This window comes from Apiospora phragmitis (assembly GCF_038363925.1).
Source record: "Apiospora phragmitis strain CBS 135458 chromosome Unknown utg000006l:1.0-5683423.0:1.0-5690449.0, whole genome shotgun sequence".
Lineage (NCBI taxonomy): Eukaryota > Fungi > Ascomycota > Sordariomycetes > Amphisphaeriales > Apiosporaceae > Apiospora > Apiospora phragmitis.
In genome coordinates, this window is record NW_027117404.1 from 973,898 (window position 1) to 996,149 (window position 22,252).

At 50.5% G+C, this 22,252-nt stretch overlaps 10 protein-coding genes across 10 annotated transcripts; 5 read left to right on the plus strand and 5 right to left on the minus strand.

The window, feature by feature from the left end:
- Positions 1-28: 28 nt before the first annotated feature.
- PG994_005590 (uncharacterized protein) lies at positions 29-2,101 on the minus strand (the record flags this gene model as incomplete). The annotated part of the gene is made up of 2 exons (XM_066856999.1): positions 29-162; positions 235-2,101. 2 exons carry the CDS (start codon positions 2,099-2,101, stop codon positions 29-31), a joined length of 2,001 nt encoding a protein of 666 aa, XP_066716268.1.
- A 709-nt stretch (positions 2,102-2,810) lies between these two features.
- On the plus strand, positions 2,811-3,713 carry PG994_005591 (uncharacterized protein; the record flags this gene model as incomplete). Its single annotated transcript, XM_066857000.1, has 1 exon — positions 2,811-3,713. The coding sequence occupies one exon, from the start codon at positions 2,811-2,813 to the stop codon at positions 3,711-3,713; it is 903 nt and encodes a 300-aa protein (XP_066716269.1).
- Positions 3,714-3,744: 31 nt separating this feature from the next.
- PG994_005592 (uncharacterized protein) lies at positions 3,745-5,368 on the minus strand (the record flags this gene model as incomplete). Its single annotated transcript, XM_066857001.1, has 2 exons — positions 3,745-3,868; positions 4,314-5,368. The coding sequence occupies 2 exons, from the start codon at positions 5,366-5,368 to the stop codon at positions 3,745-3,747; spliced, it is 1,179 nt and encodes a 392-aa protein (XP_066716270.1).
- Positions 5,369-6,655: 1,287 nt separating this feature from the next.
- On the plus strand, positions 6,656-8,257 carry PG994_005593 (uncharacterized protein; the record flags this gene model as incomplete). The annotated part of the gene is made up of 4 exons (XM_066857002.1): positions 6,656-7,171; positions 7,242-7,518; positions 7,585-7,632; positions 7,689-8,257. The coding sequence occupies 4 exons, from the start codon at positions 6,656-6,658 to the stop codon at positions 8,255-8,257; spliced, it is 1,410 nt and encodes a 469-aa protein (XP_066716271.1).
- A 331-nt stretch (positions 8,258-8,588) lies between these two features.
- PG994_005594 (uncharacterized protein) lies at positions 8,589-9,617 on the minus strand (the record flags this gene model as incomplete). Its single annotated transcript, XM_066857003.1, has 4 exons — positions 8,589-8,682; positions 8,740-8,796; positions 8,853-8,979; positions 9,146-9,617. Coding segments are annotated over 4 exons (750 nt in total), but the record flags the coding sequence as incomplete, so codon positions are not given.
- Positions 9,618-12,734: 3,117 nt separating this feature from the next.
- On the minus strand, positions 12,735-12,929 carry PG994_005595 (uncharacterized protein; the record flags this gene model as incomplete). Its single annotated transcript, XM_066857004.1, has 1 exon — positions 12,735-12,929. The coding sequence occupies one exon, from the start codon at positions 12,927-12,929 to the stop codon at positions 12,735-12,737; it is 195 nt and encodes a 64-aa protein (XP_066716273.1).
- Positions 12,930-13,437: 508 nt separating this feature from the next.
- Positions 13,438-13,903, plus strand: PG994_005596 (uncharacterized protein; the record flags this gene model as incomplete). The annotated part of the gene is made up of 2 exons (XM_066857005.1): positions 13,438-13,545; positions 13,655-13,903. 2 exons carry the CDS (start codon positions 13,438-13,440, stop codon positions 13,901-13,903), a joined length of 357 nt encoding a protein of 118 aa, XP_066716274.1.
- Positions 13,904-16,368: 2,465 nt separating this feature from the next.
- Positions 16,369-17,824, minus strand: PG994_005597 (satratoxin biosynthesis SC1 cluster protein 4; the record flags this gene model as incomplete). The annotated part of the gene is made up of 6 exons (XM_066857006.1): positions 16,369-16,730; positions 17,000-17,090; positions 17,144-17,401; positions 17,477-17,544; positions 17,601-17,637; positions 17,726-17,824. 6 exons carry the CDS (start codon positions 17,822-17,824, stop codon positions 16,369-16,371), a joined length of 915 nt encoding a protein of 304 aa, XP_066716275.1.
- A 1,274-nt stretch (positions 17,825-19,098) lies between these two features.
- Positions 19,099-19,527, plus strand: PG994_005598 (uncharacterized protein; the record flags this gene model as incomplete). Its single annotated transcript, XM_066857007.1, has 1 exon — positions 19,099-19,527. The coding sequence occupies one exon, from the start codon at positions 19,099-19,101 to the stop codon at positions 19,525-19,527; it is 429 nt and encodes a 142-aa protein (XP_066716276.1).
- A 274-nt stretch (positions 19,528-19,801) lies between these two features.
- Positions 19,802-22,085, plus strand: PG994_005599 (uncharacterized protein; the record flags this gene model as incomplete). The annotated part of the gene is made up of 7 exons (XM_066857008.1): positions 19,802-19,883; positions 19,948-20,220; positions 20,305-20,789; positions 20,859-21,119; positions 21,224-21,421; positions 21,501-21,835; positions 21,890-22,085. The coding sequence occupies 7 exons, from the start codon at positions 19,802-19,804 to the stop codon at positions 22,083-22,085; spliced, it is 1,830 nt and encodes a 609-aa protein (XP_066716277.1).
- Between the last annotated feature and the right edge of the window lie 167 nt (positions 22,086-22,252).

Consider the following 22,252-nt stretch of genomic DNA (forward strand, 5'->3'; position numbering starts at 1 on the left):
AGCAGCAAATGTGTCTCACCACCTCAGCTTAGCCCTTTCGATCGCCAATGATCAGAGCCACGACCGTCTTGACTGCCTTCATGGGATCACCGCTGCCGCGAACCACCTTGTCAAATAAACCCGGTATTTCTACCAAGCTGTGCCTAGTATCGTGGTGATGCCCTGGACTTCTCGTTAGTAACTCGCTCTGCGAAAAGGGAGAGGATCAGAATAGGGATGCAGGGAAATACGTACACTTCCCTGGTGTTTCCACCAGCGCCCCAATGCGGCTGTGTCCCTCACCAGTCCAATCGAAGTCTATCCTCCACTCGATCCGTAGACCAACCTCCCGAGATAGACCAAGCTTCAAGTCCAGACTTGTGCGCCCCATGTGCGGCAGCAGAGCCGACCTGGAGACGTCGCTCCGTGTATCGTACATATTCGTATATCTATCGTCTAATTCGGCTTCGTCACTGTCATCATCATCCTCCAAGCTGGGCCTCCCGGGAAACCCCTTTCTCTTCCGGCCTCGCCGCATCTTCTTCGCGCAGCGCAGCATGTCCTTGTCAGTGCCCAGCTCCCTCTGCACATGGCACCAGAACAGGGCCCGCTTCGTGGCCAGGCGGGTCCATTCGGCCATGGCCCAGGCCACGACGCTGATGTTGCGCCGCAGTGCGCTGTTGATGGCGCCCTGTTCAATCTTCGCGATGAACGGTCGGAGCTCTGCGGCCGCAGATGGTTCCAGGTGGGAGACGGACAAGTCCGATATAGATAACGTCTTAGTATCTACGGTCATCTCTATTTTGGCGGCGAAAAGACCTTGCGGCGAGGAAGCCGCCATGATCTTGTGTTTTTGCATCAAGTGACCAGAATCTCTAGAAGCGCGAGGTTGCAAAGAAATTGATGACCGAAAAACGAGGGGGCTGAATAGCTGGAGGTATGGTAACTCCTCAGCAGCATTCAAGGGTATAGGGTGATGTGAAACAGGGGGTGGTGGTGCTTCGTCCTCCTTGCGCTCAGTAAACGGAAGTGCTGGTATGGCCGCGGGGTTGCCGAATGGAAGAAAAGACACTGGGTTTAAGGCTGCCTCCAACCAGGCATCCTCGGGGGAAGAATCGGGTTTGGCGGTCAGTACATGGCGGCGCAGGAGGTCGAGCAGGCCGTCCTTGTCCTGGATGCCAACCCTAGCGCCTTGCGAACCGTACGTATCGTGTATATTATCGTTCTCTGCTTTGGCCATGTCCAAGTCCGTTTCCAACTGGGAAACTTCTGCCAAAAGCGCGTCTCTTATAGCCTTCTTTTCGGACAATATGTCGGGTTCGCCAACGGATCGTGCGGGATGTGGTTTGCCCGACCCGGCGGCCAATCTGGCTGATACCCTCCTCGGTCCGGGTCTACTACGAGAGGGCGATGTTGGTATGGCTGTAATCCTCCCTGCCGCCTCGAGCGGCCGCGTTGGTGGCTGCTTCAACGGCGAACTTCTCATCTGCTCGGCCAGGGCTCGGCTCCTTCTAGGGCGCTTCGTTGGTGTGCGATGGATGCCGTAAGGCGAGGACTTGGGGGCGGGCGGGTCCGATGTGCCTTTATCTGGTGTCGGTGGTGGGAGTTCCGGCTCTGTGGCATCCTGGCTGGGTAAAACGCCAGGTGGTGGGGATCGGCGCAGAACTTGCCCCCTGAAGGGATCTAACAGCTCTTCATCCCGATCAGCAGGCGGCGGTAAGGGCCGTGACGACGGCTTATTGGGCGTCCTCCGGGGTCTGCTGGTCATGCCGCCCTTAAGGAAGCCGCGGGTTGGGGTCTGAGAGCCGGAATCGAATGGTGGCTGCGTGCTCGGGAGCACTTGTCCTACCGAGGGTGGTTCATTTTTGGAAGCGGCTTCGAGTTGCGAGGTCCCCGCCGTTGCTTCCGACCGCTGAATTCGTCTCTGACTTTGGCGCTCGAGGACGTCTGGATTCGTGCGTGCTAGACTCGATTTGGTCGGGGATGCGAAAGAGGGCCGCCTGGAAGGAGGATCTCGAGCTGTTGTCCCAGCATTGGCTGCATCGTCAGGCGCATTCGAGGCGCCGACTGGTACGCTGGTGGACGGGGAGGTTTTCCGCCTCTTGGGTGCTGAGGTCTCCATGATGGACAGCTAGGATATATTGCCTGCTATATACCCATTGATGGTGATATATAAGAAGTGCAATTAGAGCTTGGCCTAGCTTCTCATGACATTCGCATCTTATTGCGCCAGTAACAAAATATGCACTCCCAACAATGCCAGGTGTAAGAGAAGACGAAGAGAAAGCCTTAGGTTTTCACCGAGCTTCGTCAATTGGGGTCGGACTATCGAGATCGTATGCGCAGCTGCTGCATATAATTAGTTGTTGTTGGAGGACTTGTGTAGTACAATTATTTACATTTGGGACTGGGACTGGCAACGGTCGCGTACTCCAGCGCGTGTCAACCCACCAAGAGAAGCTCCAGGGTCAAATCAATTGTCAACAGTGGGTCACAGGTACTCATCGAAATGTACCCTGTCCGCTGCTTTTTCGGGTTAGAGCAGACGAGATTTAGTCGGTTATTACGGAGTATTTGATCTGCCTTTGACTCTTCGGGTGAGGCCGGCGCATGACGTCTGAAACTTTTTGGCCCAGCCCGCAAGCCGGGATTGGTTAGAATGTATCCTGGGAGGCTTTTTCTTCCCTTTTCTTGACCAAGATCAATCCCATTGCGGTCGCCGACGTCACACTCTCCCTGCGGTAATATCAACTTCGCATACTCTCTCGCTCCCTGCCTCCCCTCCAACACTCATTTTACTGTTCTCGTTAAGCGTTTGCAATACAACCATCATGTCGCCCGCCGGCTCACGGTCGCTCTTCCGCGGAGCCCTGATGGTCTCGCGCCGGTCCATCTCCTCCTTCAACAAGACGCCCCCAGCCGCCAACAAGGGCCACCACGCCGACACCGAGCAGGCCATGCCCATCGGCTCCTACTACGAGGCCTGCATGGCGAAGCCGCAGCCCATCCCCGCGACCAAGCCCGAGGAGCTCCCGACCACCTCTACCACCAAGTCTTCGCGCAGCACCGCGAAGAAGACTGCCTCGGCACGTAAGAACTACTCCAACAGAGACACGAACAGTATGCTAATATGTACCTCGCCGCGCACAGAAGACCCAGGAGAAACAGTAGACACCAGCGCCGCGCCCGCCCCGTCGCCCACGGCCGAACCCGCTACCGCCCAAGAAAAAGCAAAAATCATATTTGGAACACGCCTAGCCGGCCCCGTCGAGCGCGCCGAACGGCTGAAAGCCCTCCAGAACCGGAGCACCTTGGTCGCCGGTGTGCTGATCCCGCCGCGGCCTGAAGAACCCGACAACTGCTGCATGAGCGGCTGTGTCAACTGCGTGTGGGACCAGTACCGAGACGACATGGAGGCATGGGCTTCTTCCAATGCTATCGCGGAGAAGCGGTTGCAGGAACAGCAAGAACCACCGGGTGTACTAGGTTCCGTCAGCGCTACCAAGGGTACTGAGGGTTCAGATAGGGCGGGCGCACCGCAACCAAGTCACAGTGAAGCTATGAGCATGGATGATGACGGTGGTGGCAGCAGTACTCTTCGCCAGCCTGAGATCAGTAAGAACATGTGGGACGATGATTTGTACAAGGACATTCCGGTGGGAATCCGGGAATTCATGAGGACAGAGAAGAAGCTCAAGGAACGTCACCATGAGGAGGGTAGCTTTGGTGGCTAACAGCATGCTCTTGATTTCTAGCCCAAGTTAACTACGGCGGATGATACCCTAATAGAAAGATGATACTTCCAGTGTCCATAGACGGTGCTATCATGTGTCCCTCTGCGTTGGCATAGGCGATATCAGAGACTGAATCGCTGTCGTCTCGTCCTGGCCTGTTCAAGTTCACAGTCGGAGAGCCTCTGCTCAAGCTTTTCGTTCCGTCGCATGTTCACTGCATTCTCCATGCCAAACGTTGGCTGGTCATCCACTATGCCTAAAACTTCATCAATGTCGCTAGGCGTCTCTTTGTCGCCGAGTACCAGCCTGATATGCCCCCTCTTGCTCTGCTGCGTTTCCCGGATGTGTTCTTCCACGGTGCCCTCCACAAACAGGCGGTACACGGTCAGCGACTTCTTCTGTCCGATCCGGTGCGCCCGGCCGATGGCCTGCTCCTCCACGTACGGGCTGTAATCGGGCTCCATGAGGACGACGTGCGTGGCCCAGGAGATATTGAGGCCCGCCCCGCCAGCCTTCGTGGACATCAGCAACACTGTGCCATGAAGTCTGAAGTACGTCAATGCCTCAGTCCGGACTGGAGCCCCCATCTTGCCGTCGTACCGTCGAAGATTGAAGCCGTTTGTTTTGCTGAAGTCGGCTGCTCCGACTAGCTTCTCGAATATGTCCAGGAACATCGTGAACCCGCTGAATACGATGATCTTCGCTGACTTGTCCTCTCGCCAGATGGTCTCGAGCAGCTCGATCGCGGAATCGATCTTGTCGCTGCTCTGTAGGATTTCGTTTTGCCGTGAGACGAGAACACGACCCTCCGGACCCGCAGCAGCCCGAAGACGAGCCCGGAGCTTACAATCAAGAAGGCTGGGGTGAAGACACATCTGCCTGAGCCGTATCGTCTTAGCCAAGTGGTTAACCTTGTCGTCCCGAATTTCTTCATCCTCAAGCAAGCCATACAGGTTACGCGCCGCCCCCTTGCTGAACTTGACGGGCCAGTCCACCTCGGTCCGCGTGGGTACGTGGACGATGGGCTGACCCATGATCCGGTCCCCTTTCGCCCGCCGCAGCATGATGCTCCCCAGGAGCTCATGCACCGTTTTCAACGCCGACTCTCTGCTACTGCTGCTGCGGCGGGGGTCTCCTGTCCCATCTTTCTGGTCTTTTGGTGTTTTGTCCTTCTCTGCAGGTAGCCGTTCGCGCAGCGGCGTCCCGATTTCCTCCTCAAATATCGACTGGTTGTCGTAAGGCTCGATGCGTAAGAACTGGAGAAGCGAGTATAGTTCGGCCGTTCTATTCATGAGCGGAGTGCCCGTCAGACACAGTCGAAAATCTGCCTGCAACTCTATGACAGCCTGCGACCAATCCGTGTCCGGGTTTCTGATGAGCTGCGCTTCGTCGAGGATTATGCGATGAAAATGGGCATCGGGGGATAACAGGTTCACTTTGGATGAGCCATTCTTCCTTCGCGTTCGCACCTCGGCGGACAGCATATCATATGTAGTGATCACCACATCATATAACCTTAGTTGTTTCCAGTAGTACACCTCTTTCCTGGTTTTGGCGCCGTGATAGATCTTGATACTGAGCTTGTCCGGTTTAATCTTGTAGTCGATCTCCTCTCCTCGCAGGGTCGAATCTGAACTCAAACGACGAAGGGGCATCCTGCAGCTCGGATAGATGGTAATGTCGATATGTCTAGTTACTACAGTATGTGGGTGCCTTGGCTTATATAACAATAACTGCTATGAATTAGTAATTTCTGAAATCTAACGGAATTATGTATGGTCTCCTAGGTCTAGCTGAGAGCAGCATCCTGGAGAAAATGGTCTCTCGAGAACGTCAAAGGTACGCAACTATGTGCAGTGGTCTCATTCTTCGAGAGACAGCCTATTGGACACGATGTGATTCCATAATATAGAGGGTAAGCTTTTTTACCTTTCATCGTTTTCGTTTGATACCAAATCATAAAAAGGGTCAGTAAGTCCTGGCACGGCCCTTGGGCCGGGGTGTCTATGTATCGTAGTCACTGTCTTGTATAATCACACAATAGAGAGGCTTCGTGGAACGTTCTGGAAACTGATACTAACACATTGCATAGGGATTATTAGGAAAGTATTTGTAGAAAAAGAATATCCTGCTGTAATTTAACTAGAATGTGACATCACACAGACCTGAACAATTTAAATCACATAGCCTTTAGCCGCTTTTGTTTAGGTTCCTAAGAAGGCAAAGGTGATATCTGACACAGTTCATACCTACTTAGTACCCAAAGGTTTATTTACATGATCATGAAAGTGTTTATTTCTTGACAGTCCTTTTCTAGGGTCAGACCGGTATGCTTGAAGGGGGGACTTCCGATTGGAAGGATAATGCCATCAACGGGGGAACTGGCCGCGGTGTGACTGTCCGGGATGAAATAACGGTTGGCGACCGCACCTGCATCTTGCCCCTGCAAGTGGCGCTGCGGCGTCGCTTTCGATTGGATGGTAAGATCCCAAGAACACATTGGAAGGAGATAGATTGGGTCTTCACCACGAATGAAGGAAGTGTAAAAACATGATATCTGTTTCAGCTCATGCTCATTTCATTACAGAACGGTTACCCCATGAAATGTGATGACCCCCTCCCCCCCCCTCCCCCTGAATCCATAGGCTAGGACCTTTTCTTACCTGGGAAAAATAACGTAGAGTAACATCGACAGAATATAGGTTAACTCCCTCTGCCTTGGCAAATTACTACCAGCCACTCGTTATTTCTTTGTCCATAGAGCTTGGGTGACACTGCTTGGAACGTATTGATTTCCATTTTGTGTTTTTACTACAGCCGATAATTCATTAACCCTCGTAGTTCGATAATTATACCCAAGACAAAATAGCCCAATCACCCAATCACTCCAATAGCCACATCATCCATGCTTGAACTCATCGTGGTTCAAGTCCAATGCCAAAATGTCTATACAAGATGAGTTCGACCAGCTTCTCGAAGCCAAGGTCCGAACAATGTTACAGGAAGATATCAACAAGAACGCCAAGCAGACTTTTGATGTCATCCAACGAAGCCGGGCCGTCCTTGAAGAACAGTTCAACCTAATCGACAAGGAGATCCAGTCCATCATGAACAAACAGTCTGAATACGCTGCCTTTCTTGACTCCAAAGCTATGCCCAGAGAAATAGCCCAGTTTGAGTTTGCACAGGCAGTCACCCCATTGTTTGAGTCGATAACCGGAGAATGGGCATGGTCGTGGAGATCCGACTACTTGCAGCTGTCTACCTTTTGGATGCCCGGAGCTCAAATGCCTCTATCCAACCCATCTCAGCCGATGGAAGCCCAGGAGGATCCGAGCATGCCGAACGCTACAAGCATCAACAAACAAGCAGTGCAGTCTCCTGAGAAAGAAGGACGTCACCAAACAAAATTTTCGTATCGTTTCAACGCACACCTGGTCCCGCTCTTGGAGGAAGAGGTATATAATCCCAGGCTAGTTACTAGTCCTTATTATATACTTCCACTAATGCAACTTGACTATGCATCAGCTATCCCGAGGAATCCTACATAAGATCAGCGAGCGACCGAGAATTCAATGTATCGAGATTGTACACAAAGGACACGTCTTCGAATGGCCCGAGAGCAACGGCATCTTCTGCGTCATCAAATGCCGGGCGTGCAACGTATTGAACACCAGCAACCCGCTTGCTCGGGGGTCAACTTTGGCTGTACAGAACCACTGGAGAAGCACCGCCCACCCAGAGTATAAGGGGTATGCGCTCAAGAAGCTCTACTGGGAGATCATGACGCAATGCACCTATATGGGTGAGTCCTGCCGAAGAAATCTACGACGCGTTGCTTTGGCATGATAAAGTACTGACGGTTCGGAAGTGGAGGGAGTGACACGAAGCTGGCTCCAGCTCAGCAACAATGCTATCAGTTAGATTCAACCGCATGCCGTACTTTACTCGCCCACGTTGCTGACCATTCACCAGGACGCCACAACCACAAAAGGAAACAACGGCAGAGGCAAAACCCCGCTCAGATCCCCGACAACGCTGCCATGCGGAGCGCAGATCCAGTGGAGAGCTATAACGATCCACGAGGCCACGCGTATCCAACGACTCCTACCGAGAGGAACGCCTTTTCGGGACGCGCCCATACTTCTTCCTCCGTTGATGGTAGAGATGGGAGCATGCCCCGCGACTCATTGGCCTGGCCACTGCGTTCATTCTCATCCTTTGAGAACAGCGGCGCACGATCTACCGATGAAGAACAAGATGCCGGTCTCGGATATACTCCTGGAAGCCTGCAGACGGCTTCAGGGAGCCACGCCAGCAGCGACAGCGTCAGAAAGTACAGCGACATCATCGCCGGGTGTGAGGATGGCGAGGAGTATGAGGAATATCAGGAAGAAGACATGGATGACGACTGTAATGACGACTTGATTCTAATTCGAGAGAACTTCATCGGCCCAACGGCCCCGGCGGCAGAGACGGAGTCCTACAAGACGGCTTGCGACATCAAGGCAGAGCCTTGTCCGGAAGAGAGTGCTAGAGTGTGAGTAGGCTAGTTTAGGAGGTGTCTCCTTGTACTTGTTCACCTTACTATGTAACTTTCCATCAGTGTGTTCTTGCCCCTTCATATCCACTGGCTGTCTGTCGCTTGTTCCTAAACACATATTTTCTTCCCACTCGCCTTCTTTCTCTCCTGGATGGGATAATGACGGATTCGAGATCTTCAGGTTTAACATGTTTGTGTCAAAGTCTAAATTGTCGTAGTAAAATAGTTTGCTATGAAAAACCATTACAATCTAAGCCATTTCTAGTGCTACATTCAATATGCCTTGGGTTATGACTCTTTCTTGGCCGATGAGTCAGGGGTCATGACTGTAGCTAAACCTCAAATGTCGCCATGTTGTCAACCTTTTTAAAGCCATCGATCCCCAAAGGATGCTTTGCGATGAGCCGTCGCATTTCCTCCTTGACCCTACAAAGAGCTTGTTAGCGGCACTTCAGAAGAGCCATATTCATCAGTTCTACGTACTTATCCCGCAAGAAAGCCCGGTGGTCATGAAGACCCGCATTGATGATGTTGTCCCGCCTATCGAGATTGGTTAGATAAGTATCCATTAGTTCGGTATGGGCAATTAGGCTTACATGGCGTATAAAGCGTTGCGATCATCAAAGTCCTCCACCGGCTCAGAAGGCGGCATTGCCTCTAGGTATTTGCTGACATGTTCGCCCGTGAAGTGGTATCGTGGTTCCCGCATCATAGCGAGGCCGACTAAATATCCGCAAGATCAGAATAATCACTCAATAGAAATAGGCAGCAGACTCTGGCTTGTGTACATACGCTCATTGTGCCCGTAGCAGCAGCAGGAATCGAACAAGACAATCCGCTTCGTGGCCTCGTCGATCTGCACGTTGCCTGGCCAGAAATCACCATGCACCAGCATCGGTTCGATGCTTCTTCTCCCGTCTGGAGTGGACGCAAGAGCCAGGGATGACTTTCTCGAAGAACTCGTCTGCGGTCGTATCGAATTCAGGATCAGGACCCCGGATGCTATGCTCCCACTCGATATCGGACCGGAGCTGACGAGCAAAATATTCTTCCCATGTATCGCACCACTCGTTGACCAAAGGAACAACTCCATTAAAGGTCGGGATGTGGAATCCGAATCTTCCATTGGGCGAGACAGATGTTCCATGTAGCTTTTTCAGAACCTCTGCAACTTGGGCTGGTCCAGGTACCTCCTCACAGAGGTTTAGAAACGCAGTAAGGAAGAAAGAGGATGAAGGGTCTGAAGCAAGTGTACCGTATCCTACAGGAACCGCCACATTTCCCGGCAAGTACTTATGTAGCTCCCTCTGACTCTCGAACTCACCCTTGATGAGTTCGGCATGTCGAGATCTATGAATGATCTGAGAAGAACAAGCTTAGTAGCGGTAATATGGACTAGAAATATTCAGGCAGAGGAATATCTTGAGGAAGTAACTCTGTACTAAGCTAAAGCACCCCCTTACGGGCCACCCCGTCACGGGCCACCGCGTTTTACTCCACGAACGCGTCTTTTCACCGTGTATCCTAATTAGAAAACTCTTTAATTTAATTATTACTTTTTATTTTTTAAAGTTATTATTACTTTTATTCTTTTCGCCTATTTTTATTCTTTATAACGATGTCTTCGTTTAATATTTAAAAGCGTGTATAGGCTGCCGTGCGCGACGTAAAGCTCGGAGCAGCTATTCGCGAATCCGCCCGTAAATAATTAGCCCCCCGATTATATATCTAACGCCGTTTCGCCGGTGTACTTATTAAAAATAAGTTTAATAAAAAGTAGTAAATTTTATTACTACTTTTAAAAAATGAATTAATATACTAAGTTATTAATTAAGCTAGGTTAAGTTTTACGCTAGCGTTAATTAAGTTTAAATTTATAGCCTAGCGAATATTAAACGTTTTCGAGGCTTTTTATACTTTAAGATAATGATAGTATACTCGTTTTTTAACTAGAAACGAGTTCGTTAAAATTATAAGGTTAAAAATAATTAATTATAGCCGGGTTAATAAAGCTATAATAATAAATATTAACGTTTTTTTTAATAGACTTAATACTTTAAAGTTAATTAATATTTCTTATAAACGCTTTTATAATATTAACGAAATAAATATTAATTAAAGTATTAACGATAACTATTAAGTAATTATTAAAGCTATTAACTATTTAGCTTTTAAAAAAAACCTCGAAAAAAGGGAATAAATTACTACCCTAAAGTATATAAGCTATAATAGGGTACCCCTTCCCGCCGTTAATAATTTTTAAGGGGGCCGAAGTTTAAAGCTAGTAGTTTTTAAACTAAGACGGTCATCTTTAAGATAACTAGCGGTTTAAAGCGTCGCTTAAAAAGTGGACCAGTAATATTATAGCCTTAGATTAAATTTAAAACATTTTTATTACTTATATATAATCTCGCTATAATAATAAATAAATTATCCTAGTTTATAATAATTATAAATTATATACGAATAATAACTTTTTATAACTTTATTTTTTAAATAAAATATAACTAATCTTATATAAATTATATTATAATTATATAATATAAGTTTTAAATATAAAAGTTTTTAGCTTATTAAAAAAAAAAAGTTAAGGATTATTTTAAAAAAGTGCCCGAATATAATCTTTAAATTAAAACTTATAAAAATAGATATATATTACGATCGGCGGGTTAGTCCCTCGCGGGGTAGCACTTAAGGCGTAGAATTAAATAAAAATAACTCGAAGAATTATTTCTAAAACTTTTATTTTATAACGTAGTAATTAATTTATACGTATTATAATATAATAACTCTTCGCCTTTATTAAATAAGAGACGTGGGTTCGATTCCTATACTTATTAAATAAGAGCTCTTTTTAACTACTTAAGCAAGATCGTTAGTAAATAGGCAAGGCCTTATACGGACTAGTTACCCGTATAAAAGCCTTAAAATTTCTCTACACCGAGCTTAAGTAAATTATATAGTACTAGGGGTTTATCGCCCTAGGTATAAGGGTATGCCTTTAGAGAAAGGGCATAATATTACGATCGGCGGGTTGGTCCCCCGCGGGGTAGTACTTAAGGCGTAGAATTAGATAGAAATAACCCGAAGAGTTATTTCCGAAGCTTTTGCTTTATGGCGTAGTGGTTAGTCCATACGCACTGTAATAATATATTAAAAATATATCGCTAAATTAAAATTAATATATTAACTTTTTTTATAATTAAAAACGTTTAAAATTTATCCGCGGGATTATTTAAAGCCGTTATCGTTAAAATATATTATTTTAAAAGATATAAAAGTTACCCGGGTATATTTAAAACTATCGAAAATAATTAAAAAAGAATTAATACTCGATTTCTTCGCCGAATTAATTCTAATACTTATTAAAACACCTTTTAATAGTTACGAATTACGAAATAATAGTCGAAAATTAATTATTACGAACCCTATTTTTAAAATACCCTTTTAATAACTCTTTATTAAAAAGGCTAGTAAGGCCTTAAACTAGAGCGTTAATAAAATCGCGTATTTCAAAGCTTAGGTCGATTATTTTTAAACTAAACTTAATAAAAAAATTATAAAAATATATTAAAAGGTAAGAATCGTACTAGGATAACGATTTATTCGTATAACTAATATACGCCGGGCTAAGCGAAGGCTAAGGGGTAGGGTCGTATACGAGGACGAAGCTAGCGACGTCGAAGTGTTAAGAGGGCCTCGCAATACTATAAAAGCTATAGAAAATAATAGCACGGAAGCGGAGGACTATATTATTATTAAAAATAACGAAAAATAATAAATTTATATTAATTCTAGCCGTAAAAATAGCTTTAATTACAGGGGTAACGGTAGCTCAATAAAGTGGCCCGTAAAGGGGTGGCCCGTGAGGGGGTGCTTTAGCTTATACCTTCACTCCTGACATCTAACTTGTAGCCCGTCGACCAGCTTCCTTTGTCATGTGGATTAATTGATACAACCTCGGAGGCAGGAGGCAAAGCTTTAGTATATGTCAGTAAATCTGTTTTATCGCGATATTCAAGCCTGGTTTTGACTATAGACTTACCATTAAGTACAGCCGGATCCAAATCTGCGGTCATTATGCGGGATCTGGTTACTCTTGTATAGAAACAAATTCGTTTGTGGTATGTGTTCCCAGATTGGAGGATGACGGGCAGTGGAGACCCGATGCTCGGCTTCCCCTCACGCCAGGGGTAGGAATTGGCAGGGTATCATCTGTGGCGCAGCTTGTCTTAACGTATGGCAGGAACAGATGCAGCTCCCATGCCTACGTTCCAGTGGACAGCTGGGACGGCGTCAACTCCCAGCCCCGAGTGGTAACATATGTCAGGAAAGACACTAGGTAGACTCAGGACGAGATAAAGACGACTTTGGCAGAGCGGAGACCTCCTTTGGCTTGAGTCGACTACTTCACACTTACTAACGTATGCAAAACCCCACAAGACCTATTAAGCCAGGCTACACGACTACTCCTAAAGCTACGACCGCCCCCCAAACTGTGTTGTTGCAGGATATTTCGATGGTGGTATAGCGCCTGGGACCCAGAGGTACGACAGACCCGGAACACGGGTCTCGAGATCCATGATTGGGCCCTTACCAATGGGCTCAACTGTATTTGCGAGATATGGATTCCTCAGCTTGAGATCCAGCTTCAGCAGCGCCGCGGTGCACATCTTTACTTGCTAGGGGCGGGTACAGTGACCCTGCTCTAGTCTGAAAGCCTTCCTTGGCTAACATGTCCCACTTTGGTACTAGTGGTAAGTTGTCCGGTGCCATTAATAACAAGAGCAAAGTAAGCCTCTGCCGATCAAAAGATAGACTGACACGGGAGTCTGATAGAGTCTCGAATCCTTTTAGCCCCATTGGCTTGACATGCCGTGCCAAGGTGGAAATGGGTGCCAGCCAGCCACTTGCCCAAGTCCTGCAACAGCCTGTACTCCGTTATCATCACATTGGTCTAGGGATCGGCTTCCCGTCGGGTGCCGCAGTGACGAAAAAGCTTCGCTAGGTAGTTTAGGCTGGAAGAAGAGAAAAACCAAGGGAAAATAGAAAATCAGTATCTTCTTCAGTATAAAAAGGCAACATAGTCGTCCAGGATTCTCGAGACGTCCACCACCGGCAACCAACTTTTTCTCTCATAAATCGCAACATCATCCATCCTAATCCTGCCCTTCGAACAAAATGAAGACGCCCCAGCACGTCGTCTCCGACATCAATACGCTGACGCAGAAGTCGAAAGATCTCCAGGCCCCGGCGCAGTCCCTCAACATCATCAATGGCCCGCTGATCGTCAGGGGGCAGGGACCCTACTCGGTGATAACTGCCCTATCCCTGACCCCACAATATCACCCGCGCCTTTGAGGGGGGAAACGTCCGGCTAATGCTTTACAACCGGTAGCAAATCATCACGGGCTTGTCCGACATCGTCACGACATTGACAGCGGCGCTGCCTCAGATGGAGGGTATGCCGAATGTGGCCGAGGGCAAAGACGCCAACGGCATCGCCGATGCGTTTCGCGAGTTCGTGCGCGTGCAGCAGGCGCTGCTCAACATCGTCATTGGCAAGGCCGGCCTCTTTCCGCCGCCCCCTTTATCGGGGAGCCCGTGGCCGCCGTGCTGCGCGAAGTCGAGAATGTCGAAGACGTGAGTTCTTTACCCCAGCTCCCGCTCCCACTCCCACGGTCCGCGAATAATAGGTGGTCTGCCGGACCCAGATGCCATTTCGGATGTAAGAACCTTTCCGGCGCTAACTGTCATTGTTCGTACCGCAGACTATGGTCTTCAACATCATCGACAACGTCCAATCACGCGCCTCAGACCTCCAAGGCCAGGCCCAAAGCTTGAGCGGGACTCTTGATACTTGCATCCAAATGTACCAGGGTCTCTCGCCACAGTAAGCGCCGTAGCGGCGCGTTCCACGCCGCTTTAGGCGTGTAGGGCATACACGCCCTGCCTCGGGGCCCTTGCTCTCGGCTATGGTGTTTGATGGACCCAATGGCAAGCATTACGGCCCTGACCGTCAAATGTTGAACGGTTGGATGGAAATATAACCAGAACGAGGATTTCCCCTGACTATAACTCTGGGTATTTTCCACGGTAGATCACCAAATCTATGTCGAATATCCGTTTAAGTGAGATAGGTTTAGGGTAGAATCATGTGCGGCCGTATGGCAAATGATTTGTCCAAAAACCGTTTTTCATCGCCAAATATGTGTACTCCGCCTTTAGACTGGCATGCCTTAAACTCGAATGTGAAGATACCAACGTACCTAGCTAAGGGGTTAACTGCAGGTCCAGCGATCAGACATTGGTCAAGATTCTCAGCAAGGACTTTGACGACCCAACTAAGAACTCAATAGCCACAACGTGGCTCATTTCGTTCTAGCACATCTTGCAGCAAGACCCTTGCTTCCTCACGGAAAAGATGAGACCAAAGGGGGCGAGGCGATTGGGACACTTGCAGCATACGCTTTCATCCTACAGCGGAATGTCCCCGACGGCGCGTCAGAGAGGTTCGATGTCCATCGCCTGGTTTGTCTCGTGGTGTGCTGTCCGAAACACCAGCAGATTCTCAGTCATCTCACTGTGATTCGGCTTATCACATCAACAGATTACGCCAAGGAATATATGGCCTGTTCACTTCGAATATAACCCCTTTTCAGTATACACGCCTTTCCTATATGAGAAGACCCAGACTTCGTTACAGTCAGCACGGGACCACCAAACCACAGTACGTCCTACTCCGGGCCACATGTCAGCGCAAGATACCAACCGTTGTTGAGCATGCGTTCTTGACAAAGCAGTGAGTATATAATTGCACACCCTCACCATGGCCACTCCGTTCTTACTTACGCAGACTCTCGTCACGACAAGCCTGGGACGTCGACTAAAGCCCAAATCCACAACAGCCCAGACTCAGCCACCCTGGTGTCGTAGCAAGTATGAAAGTCGTATCGGTCACCTTCGCTCTTATTGGGGTTTCGAGGGCAGTTAGTTGGGGTTCCACCTGCTATGATGAGAAGTTGGAAGCAGCCACCGGTCTTCTCACCGCCAACTGTGACACGGGCGACGGCAAGGGCACCCTGCAGCCAGCGTCAATCAACTTGAACGATTGCTATGGCTGGGACGGCCAACGGCTCACCGTAAGGATATTTCTATCCTTCCCCCCTTTCCATTCCTGTTTATACTGTTCTTCCAGGAGAGGAGGCATTCGTGTCGACAAAAAGGCTGACTTGTAAATGCAACAATCACAGGATATTCCCAATGGAAATTACGGCGCATCCTGCACTGGCTGCAGCTTATCTCGTCCCATCAACCGCCTTCCGATATACACGAAGTTCGTCTGGATGAATTGTACCTGCGGCGATCCTCCTGTGGATGCTGCCCTGAACATGGGTAAGTGGGTTGATTTTGTCTGACGTGATATTCGCATAAACGGTTTTGCTGATGAAGAACGCTACCTGTAGATAGAACTTACTTGGACAACGACTTCGGGACCTTTACTTGCGGGTACTGCTAGGTTCAGACATACAGTCCGCCCCCATCGCGAGTGAGGCGGTGCTGGCCGAGGTGTTATTTAGGTCCCAAGTAGGCATGCTTGGAAAAAGGGGCCCTAGGACGGCAGTTGCGAGCTTACTGCACTGGAGAAGATACTGTTGATCATTGGGTTCACGAAATTCTATCGTCATGGGACTGAGTCCGGTGTCCGTCATTGTGTTCGACATTGTTGGTTGTTTAAAGGGGGTGCTGCATCCAAAGCCTGACCCCTTTTCGTCCATTCTGGTATTACTAGGTCGTTATATTTGGTTCTCGCGATGCCCAAGTGAACCAGGATTTATGTAACCCCCGAACAATAAACAAACTATATGCTGTCATCCTGTGTGCTCGCTGTCGTCAATATAACCGACCCAGGACCGGAGCTGGATGACATTTCTTGGTAATTAGGTTCTCCCTCCTCCTTCCCTTCGGATAGCATCTGTTCCTCTATCGTGCAGACAACCTCTCGCGTGACTGTGATACCGCCCCCTCTTGTCTCCTTTCCATTACTGCACACCTCCACCTTTTCTGTTCTTTTACGCTTGTACCGGATACTCTGTGACGCTGTTGCTCTTTTCAACGGTGGGCGGGGGTCGCCTCGATCCGGATCTGGGAGCCGAGCTGTGGGTGGCCACTACTGCCCGGTAATACGTAGGGGGTGTGGGTATTGAGGAGTTCGATCCACGCCATCCGCTCCCGAAACGCATCCGACGGAGATGACACCGTGTCCCGGGGTTGGCTCTCGGCGCGTCCGGGCAGCCGGAAGTGCGCCAGGCATGACGGCCACTTCAGGGCGAAAGTTGTTGTTGTTGCTGTTGTTGGCGATCGGGGCGCCGCCTTCGACGAGTGCAAGATGTCCCGGACGGACAGGCCGCACGAGAACAGCAGGATGACGCACACGTCAATCTCGGACCAGATGTAGGGCATGGCGTAGTCGTCTGTTGGAGTTAGAGAATGTATGTTTTTGGATGGGGGAATAATAATTCGACAAAAAAAAACATCCCCCTTCCACCTTTGACGTTCCGCGTACAGGTAGTGTCTGTTCCGATCTTTGCCACAGAGGCTTGGCGGAGGAGCGAGATGGTGCATGTTCTTATGTCTGTCAGCACATTTTCTTGTCTTCATGATGGGATCGAAAGGTCGGGAGCCCACAAGATGCCGACGATCGCAATTCCCACCAGCGTAGCCAGGTCGTACGGCGGCAGACCTTTGTACCACAGGAAAGGCAGTGGTTGGAAGAAGAGAAGGATGTTGGTAGCCATATAGCAGGCGAACTGGGACAGTTTGAGAATGTGTCGCTATTGCATGATAATCATGATACCAATCGGGTGCTGCGCCGGGTTTCACGTACTGTAGTCCACCAGAATGGTTTGAGGTTGACACAAGCTCCCGGGCCAGTGGAACTCCAAGCTCCTATTGTTGGGAGGCACTGGGAGGTCACGACGGCGGTCTCTTCAATCGCCTCGCACACCAGGAAAAGAAGGAGACACTGGTTCAAAGTATGCAGCAGGCAGCTCCGGCCCCGGAAGACGGTCAAGTAGAGTGCTGCGAGCGAGGCCTCGGCGGTGATGATGGCGAACGTATATGTCACCGAGCTGATCGTGATTAACTATTGCGATAAGGGTGGGATCAACATAACATCCCGAGCATCTCTGACGGAAGAGAGAGTAGTGGTTAGACGAACCTTCAGGTAGACATCAATGTGCGTAACGTCGAAGGTATCCCAATGCTTCCCAAGGCCGTACCGTGTCTCTGGTATACGCATTACGATCAGCACACACCGCAGAGGGGTTCATCGGGTCACTGACCAACAATGACGATGGTGCCCAAGGCGATATGGGCCAGCTGTTGGTAAATGGTGTAAGGACATATTCTTGATTGTTTCTTGTCACAGCATCGGGACGAGGGTTCCGAAGGAGGTCGGCCTACTTACCCAGCTCAGCAGCACCAGGCCATCCTCCCACGCGAGCTTTCTGTCGACGGTGATCCTGGTGCCCAGCCTCAAGGCCAGCCCGACTGTCACTGCTCCCATGGACGCGTTTGACACGCCCACCACAATCGAACTGAGGTCCGGCTGCATAGGGGTTTGAGGATTATCACCAAGACTGGTAATACACAGGCAAGCGACATTGTAGATGTCACGTCTACGGGTTAAGAAGAAACGTGGGGAGATATTTGATACGGAGCAGTCAAGATGCGGTACCACAACAGTCCCAACTTATTCGTCCAAAGATGACCCAGACCTCATTACTAGACCCTAACACTCTCTCCATGTTCTGAGCTATCTCCGGGGCCTCCTCGGAGGCTCCTCCCCTCGTGGCCTTTAGCAAATACACTAGCCATTGAGCTGGAAAGGATTCATATAATCATTCACCCATAGACATGAGCTTCCGTGCTCTTAAGCATGCTGCGTATGCTAACTTATGTCTACTCGACATCATCTGGTGCATTTTTCTTACAGTAGGTAACTTGGCAAACCCCATCCGATCGTGTCGAGGGATGACCCGTGCCATCTGCAGCTAGTGCGAGTCGTCGAATCAAGGCTGCAAAGTATGTCGATTCATCCGCGTCTGTGCTCTCGGTGCAGCATCACACCCAGACACCAGATAATAGAAATGTCCACCATTGGAACCTTTGCCGGTCCATCTAACATATCGCTATCGTGGATGGTCCAGTCAGTCCAACTCGCGGTCTAATCCGGTTGGGCAGTAAAAGGAGGTGACTATTACCCAGCAACATCGAGTTCATAATTGCATACAACTTAATCTACGATATGGTCTCGCGCACGTAGAAGTTTCTTATTGCTGACTTCCAGTCTGCCGTGGTTAACAAGCCCGTACAGCATGCGTCAACCAATTACCCCCTACAAGCTTGTACATGGTAATTGCCGTTGCTCTCTAGGCAGTCAGGGGCTAGGCCCAACTCCGACTGCTTTTGTAATAGAGATCTGCCGCCTTGAACTTGACGAATACGCCCGCCCAGGAAGCCATTAACTCCGCACAATCATTTTTCGGGGCCCGTTGTGCTTCAGTATGCGTTAAGGCAATTACAGGTTTCAGGGTGGCTAGAGGCGTTGGCAATGTCTCACATTTGGGGATTTGGGTAGTGGCTTGCGGTGGACGATGTGAATACGGCGTACATGCAGGCAGCTCAGGCACTAGTGCTGACTCCCGTGGCTGGCGCGGGGATCATGAAGTTCCTTGTCCAACTTCGCTGTCAGGATCTCTCGGTCACCATCAAACACGTATTTATTGCCTTGCCGCACTTTCTCCCATAAAGCCAACATCCTACCTATTCTCCTCAGCCATGCGACTGCTCCGCGCCGGCACCAGCCTAACGAGCGTCGGCTACCAGCTCCTCATGATCGGCCGGCGGCGGCAGGACCTCACGCCGGCGCAGTTCCGCGACCACTACGAGAACGTGCACATCCCGCTGATGCGGAACCTGACGGGCGACACGTTCCCGCTGTCGCACGAGCGCCACTACATCCGGCGCGACGGCGGCGACGGCGACGGCAGCAGCACCTTCCCGGCGGCGGTCCTGGTCGGCACGTCCCAGACGGCGGTCGACTACGACGCCGTGGCCATCCTGACGTACCGGGACAAGGCGCACTTCGACGCCAACTGGGCCTTCTTCGAGGACCCCGAGACGAGCAAGATCATCGCGGCCGACGAAGCCAAGTTTTCGGGAGTGGACCAGAGGCGTCTTTCTGCAGTGAATGGTGGTGGTGGGTAGAGAGGCACGTTACGTCGTCTGGATTGGAGATAATTGATTTAGCCGCAGTGAAGTGCTTTCGGATGGGAATTGGGAGGGATTGGGGAAGTCGATTGACAGGGACCCCCGAGGTACCTCGGCCTGTGAATCCCTTTCCCCTCACTGCCATACGTCGTACGTAACTCACTTGGCAATACAAACTACCGCATTCATAAGAAGACGATGAATCTAGGCGAGTCCTACTTGAAACATGCTTTTGATGTGGAAAATTCCCCGTTGAGCTGAGTTACGCACCATGTCTCGAATCTATACGCACCGCGATCCGTACTTTGCCGAACTCGAGATACCGGCGCTGGATCTCCTGACATTACTGTTTGGTTAGTAGACGAAGAACAACCAGTAGATGGCCTAATAAGACCCTCGCGGTACTAACCTGTGTAGAAACCCAAGATTCTGAATACTCGCTCGCGCAGGACAACTCCGTCGTGCACGTAGAGGCAGCCAATCCGGCCAACAGACTCTCCAAAGCTGATCTCCGTAGCTTCAGCGAGCAAGTCGCCCATGGCCTGCGCACCAGTTATGGGATCGGTGCCAATAGCCCCAACCGAGATGTCGTCACCGTCATCGGGTACGGCCAGATCCTGATGCCTGCCGTGTTCTTCGGTGTCATCGCGGCAGGCGGGGTGTTCTCTGCTGCGAGCCCTTTTTCTACAGGTAGTGGAGTGTTTTTTTTTTTCTTGTTTGTTCCCACCAAGAAGAATCATTTCGGACGGGCTGACCGAGAGCACCCTTGAGCAGTGGCGGAGCTAGCACGGCAAATCAGCCAGGCAAAGTCGGGCTTGGTCATCTGCGGCAGTGAGCACATCGATGTGGCCACCAAAGCGGCAGCCCATTGCCACCTGCCGGCCCGTAACATATTGGTACTGGACTCGACCTCGCGGAGTCTGAACAGCGTAGCAGGTCATGTTGAGGCGATCTCGGGAACACGCCTACCGTGGGATAGAGCCACGGACCGGCAAGCGCTCAGGGATAGTCTCATTGTCATCCTATGGTCCAGCGGGACCACGGGCCTGCCCAAGGGCGTGCTGCTATCGCACCAGAACCTTGTGGCCGAGACGCTCATCACCTCAGCCTACAACCGGAAATGGGCCCTGGAGCAGGTCAAGAAGGGAACGGTCATGGCCCCTGTCGAGTATCGCACTCTAGCGCACCTACCTACAAGCCACATTACCGGTCTCTGGGGGTACTTAGTCGGGGCGCTATACGCTGGTGGTACAGTATTCGTACGCTGCTGCATCTCTTTAGCTCCGCATCAGTGAGCCAAATATTTATCTTGCTGACGCTTGGAACAGTGGATGCGCAAATACAACTGGCCCGACTTGCTCCGGTATGCCAAGGCGTTCAAGATCACGGCATTCTACACGGTCCCTTCCATCTACCTGCGCATGAGCAAGGCGTCCGAGGTGACGGACCAGTTCTCGTGGCTTGCGGGTGCCGTGACGGGCGCGGCCCCCATGGACGGCAAACTTCAGCAGTCGGCGAACAAGAAGCTCGGGGCGGCGGCTGCGGCAGCAGCAGAGGGGAAGGTCCACGACAGCCGTAGCAGATGCTCGGTCAGACGTGGGGGTTGAGCGAGACAACGGGCGCGGTGACGGCGGTTCCGGCCGGCGAGAGCGACGACACGGGCTCCATCGGCTCCATCCTACCGACCATACAGCTCCGAGTGGTCGACGAGGACTTCAGGGACGTCGAGCCGGGCCGCGAGGGGGAGCTGGTGGTTAAGGGGCCCGTCGTGACACAGGGCTACTACGGAAACCCTGCAGCGACCAGGGACGCGTTCCGCGACGGTTGGTTCTGCTCTGGAGACATTGGCGTGATGCGAAATGGCAAATTCTACGTCGTGGACAGGAAGAAAGTAAGCTTAAAACACCATCTCCCTCCTGCTGTCGACCTGTGAAGAATGCAGCAACTGACAAGATGAGTGAACACATCAGGAGCTTTTGAAGTACAAGGGTTTGCAGGTGGCACCTGCCGAGATCGAAGGATTGCTGGTCGAGCACCCGCTCATCAAGGAGGCCGCCGTGATCGGGCTGCCAGATACGTCCGCGGGGGACCTCCCGTGCGCCTTCGTGGTGCCCGAGGAAGGCGGAGCTCTGACTGCTACAGACGTCAAGAAGTACGTGGCGGACAGGCTGGCTGCCCACAAGCAGCTGAGAGGCGGCGTGCTGTTTGTCGACGAGATTCCCAAGAACGCAATTGGAAAGCTGCTGAGAAGGGAGCTGCGGGAACGAGCCAAAAAGGAAATAGGGGTGGCACAAGGAGCCAAGTTGTAATTGACAAAATCTTGCTTGTACATGGAAGTAATGAGATGCGACTGTAATAGTATCGACGAGAAAGACATGGACCAGATGGCTCCCATGTTCTTCACGGGTCATGACGAGTATCCTTGGGGGCTAACCTTACAGTCTGATCGAGAGACGGCCATCTGGTGTCTCAAACAGGTTGGGGCATGGGCCTCTCATTATTGGACGTGCAGGTTTACCAGTGGTGACGATCTCGCAGCTAGGCACCATGCCTGAAACGTGTGCGCATTGCAGGAAAGGGTGTTCAAGTGGCTCGTGGAAACAGCAGACACTGTTTCATGGCATGATGATCAGAGAAACCCGTCAGTGATAGTTGCGAATGCTCACGAGCAGTATGGGATGCAAGAGGAGGATGTGCGGTAAATGCAAGCGTGCAAGTGTGG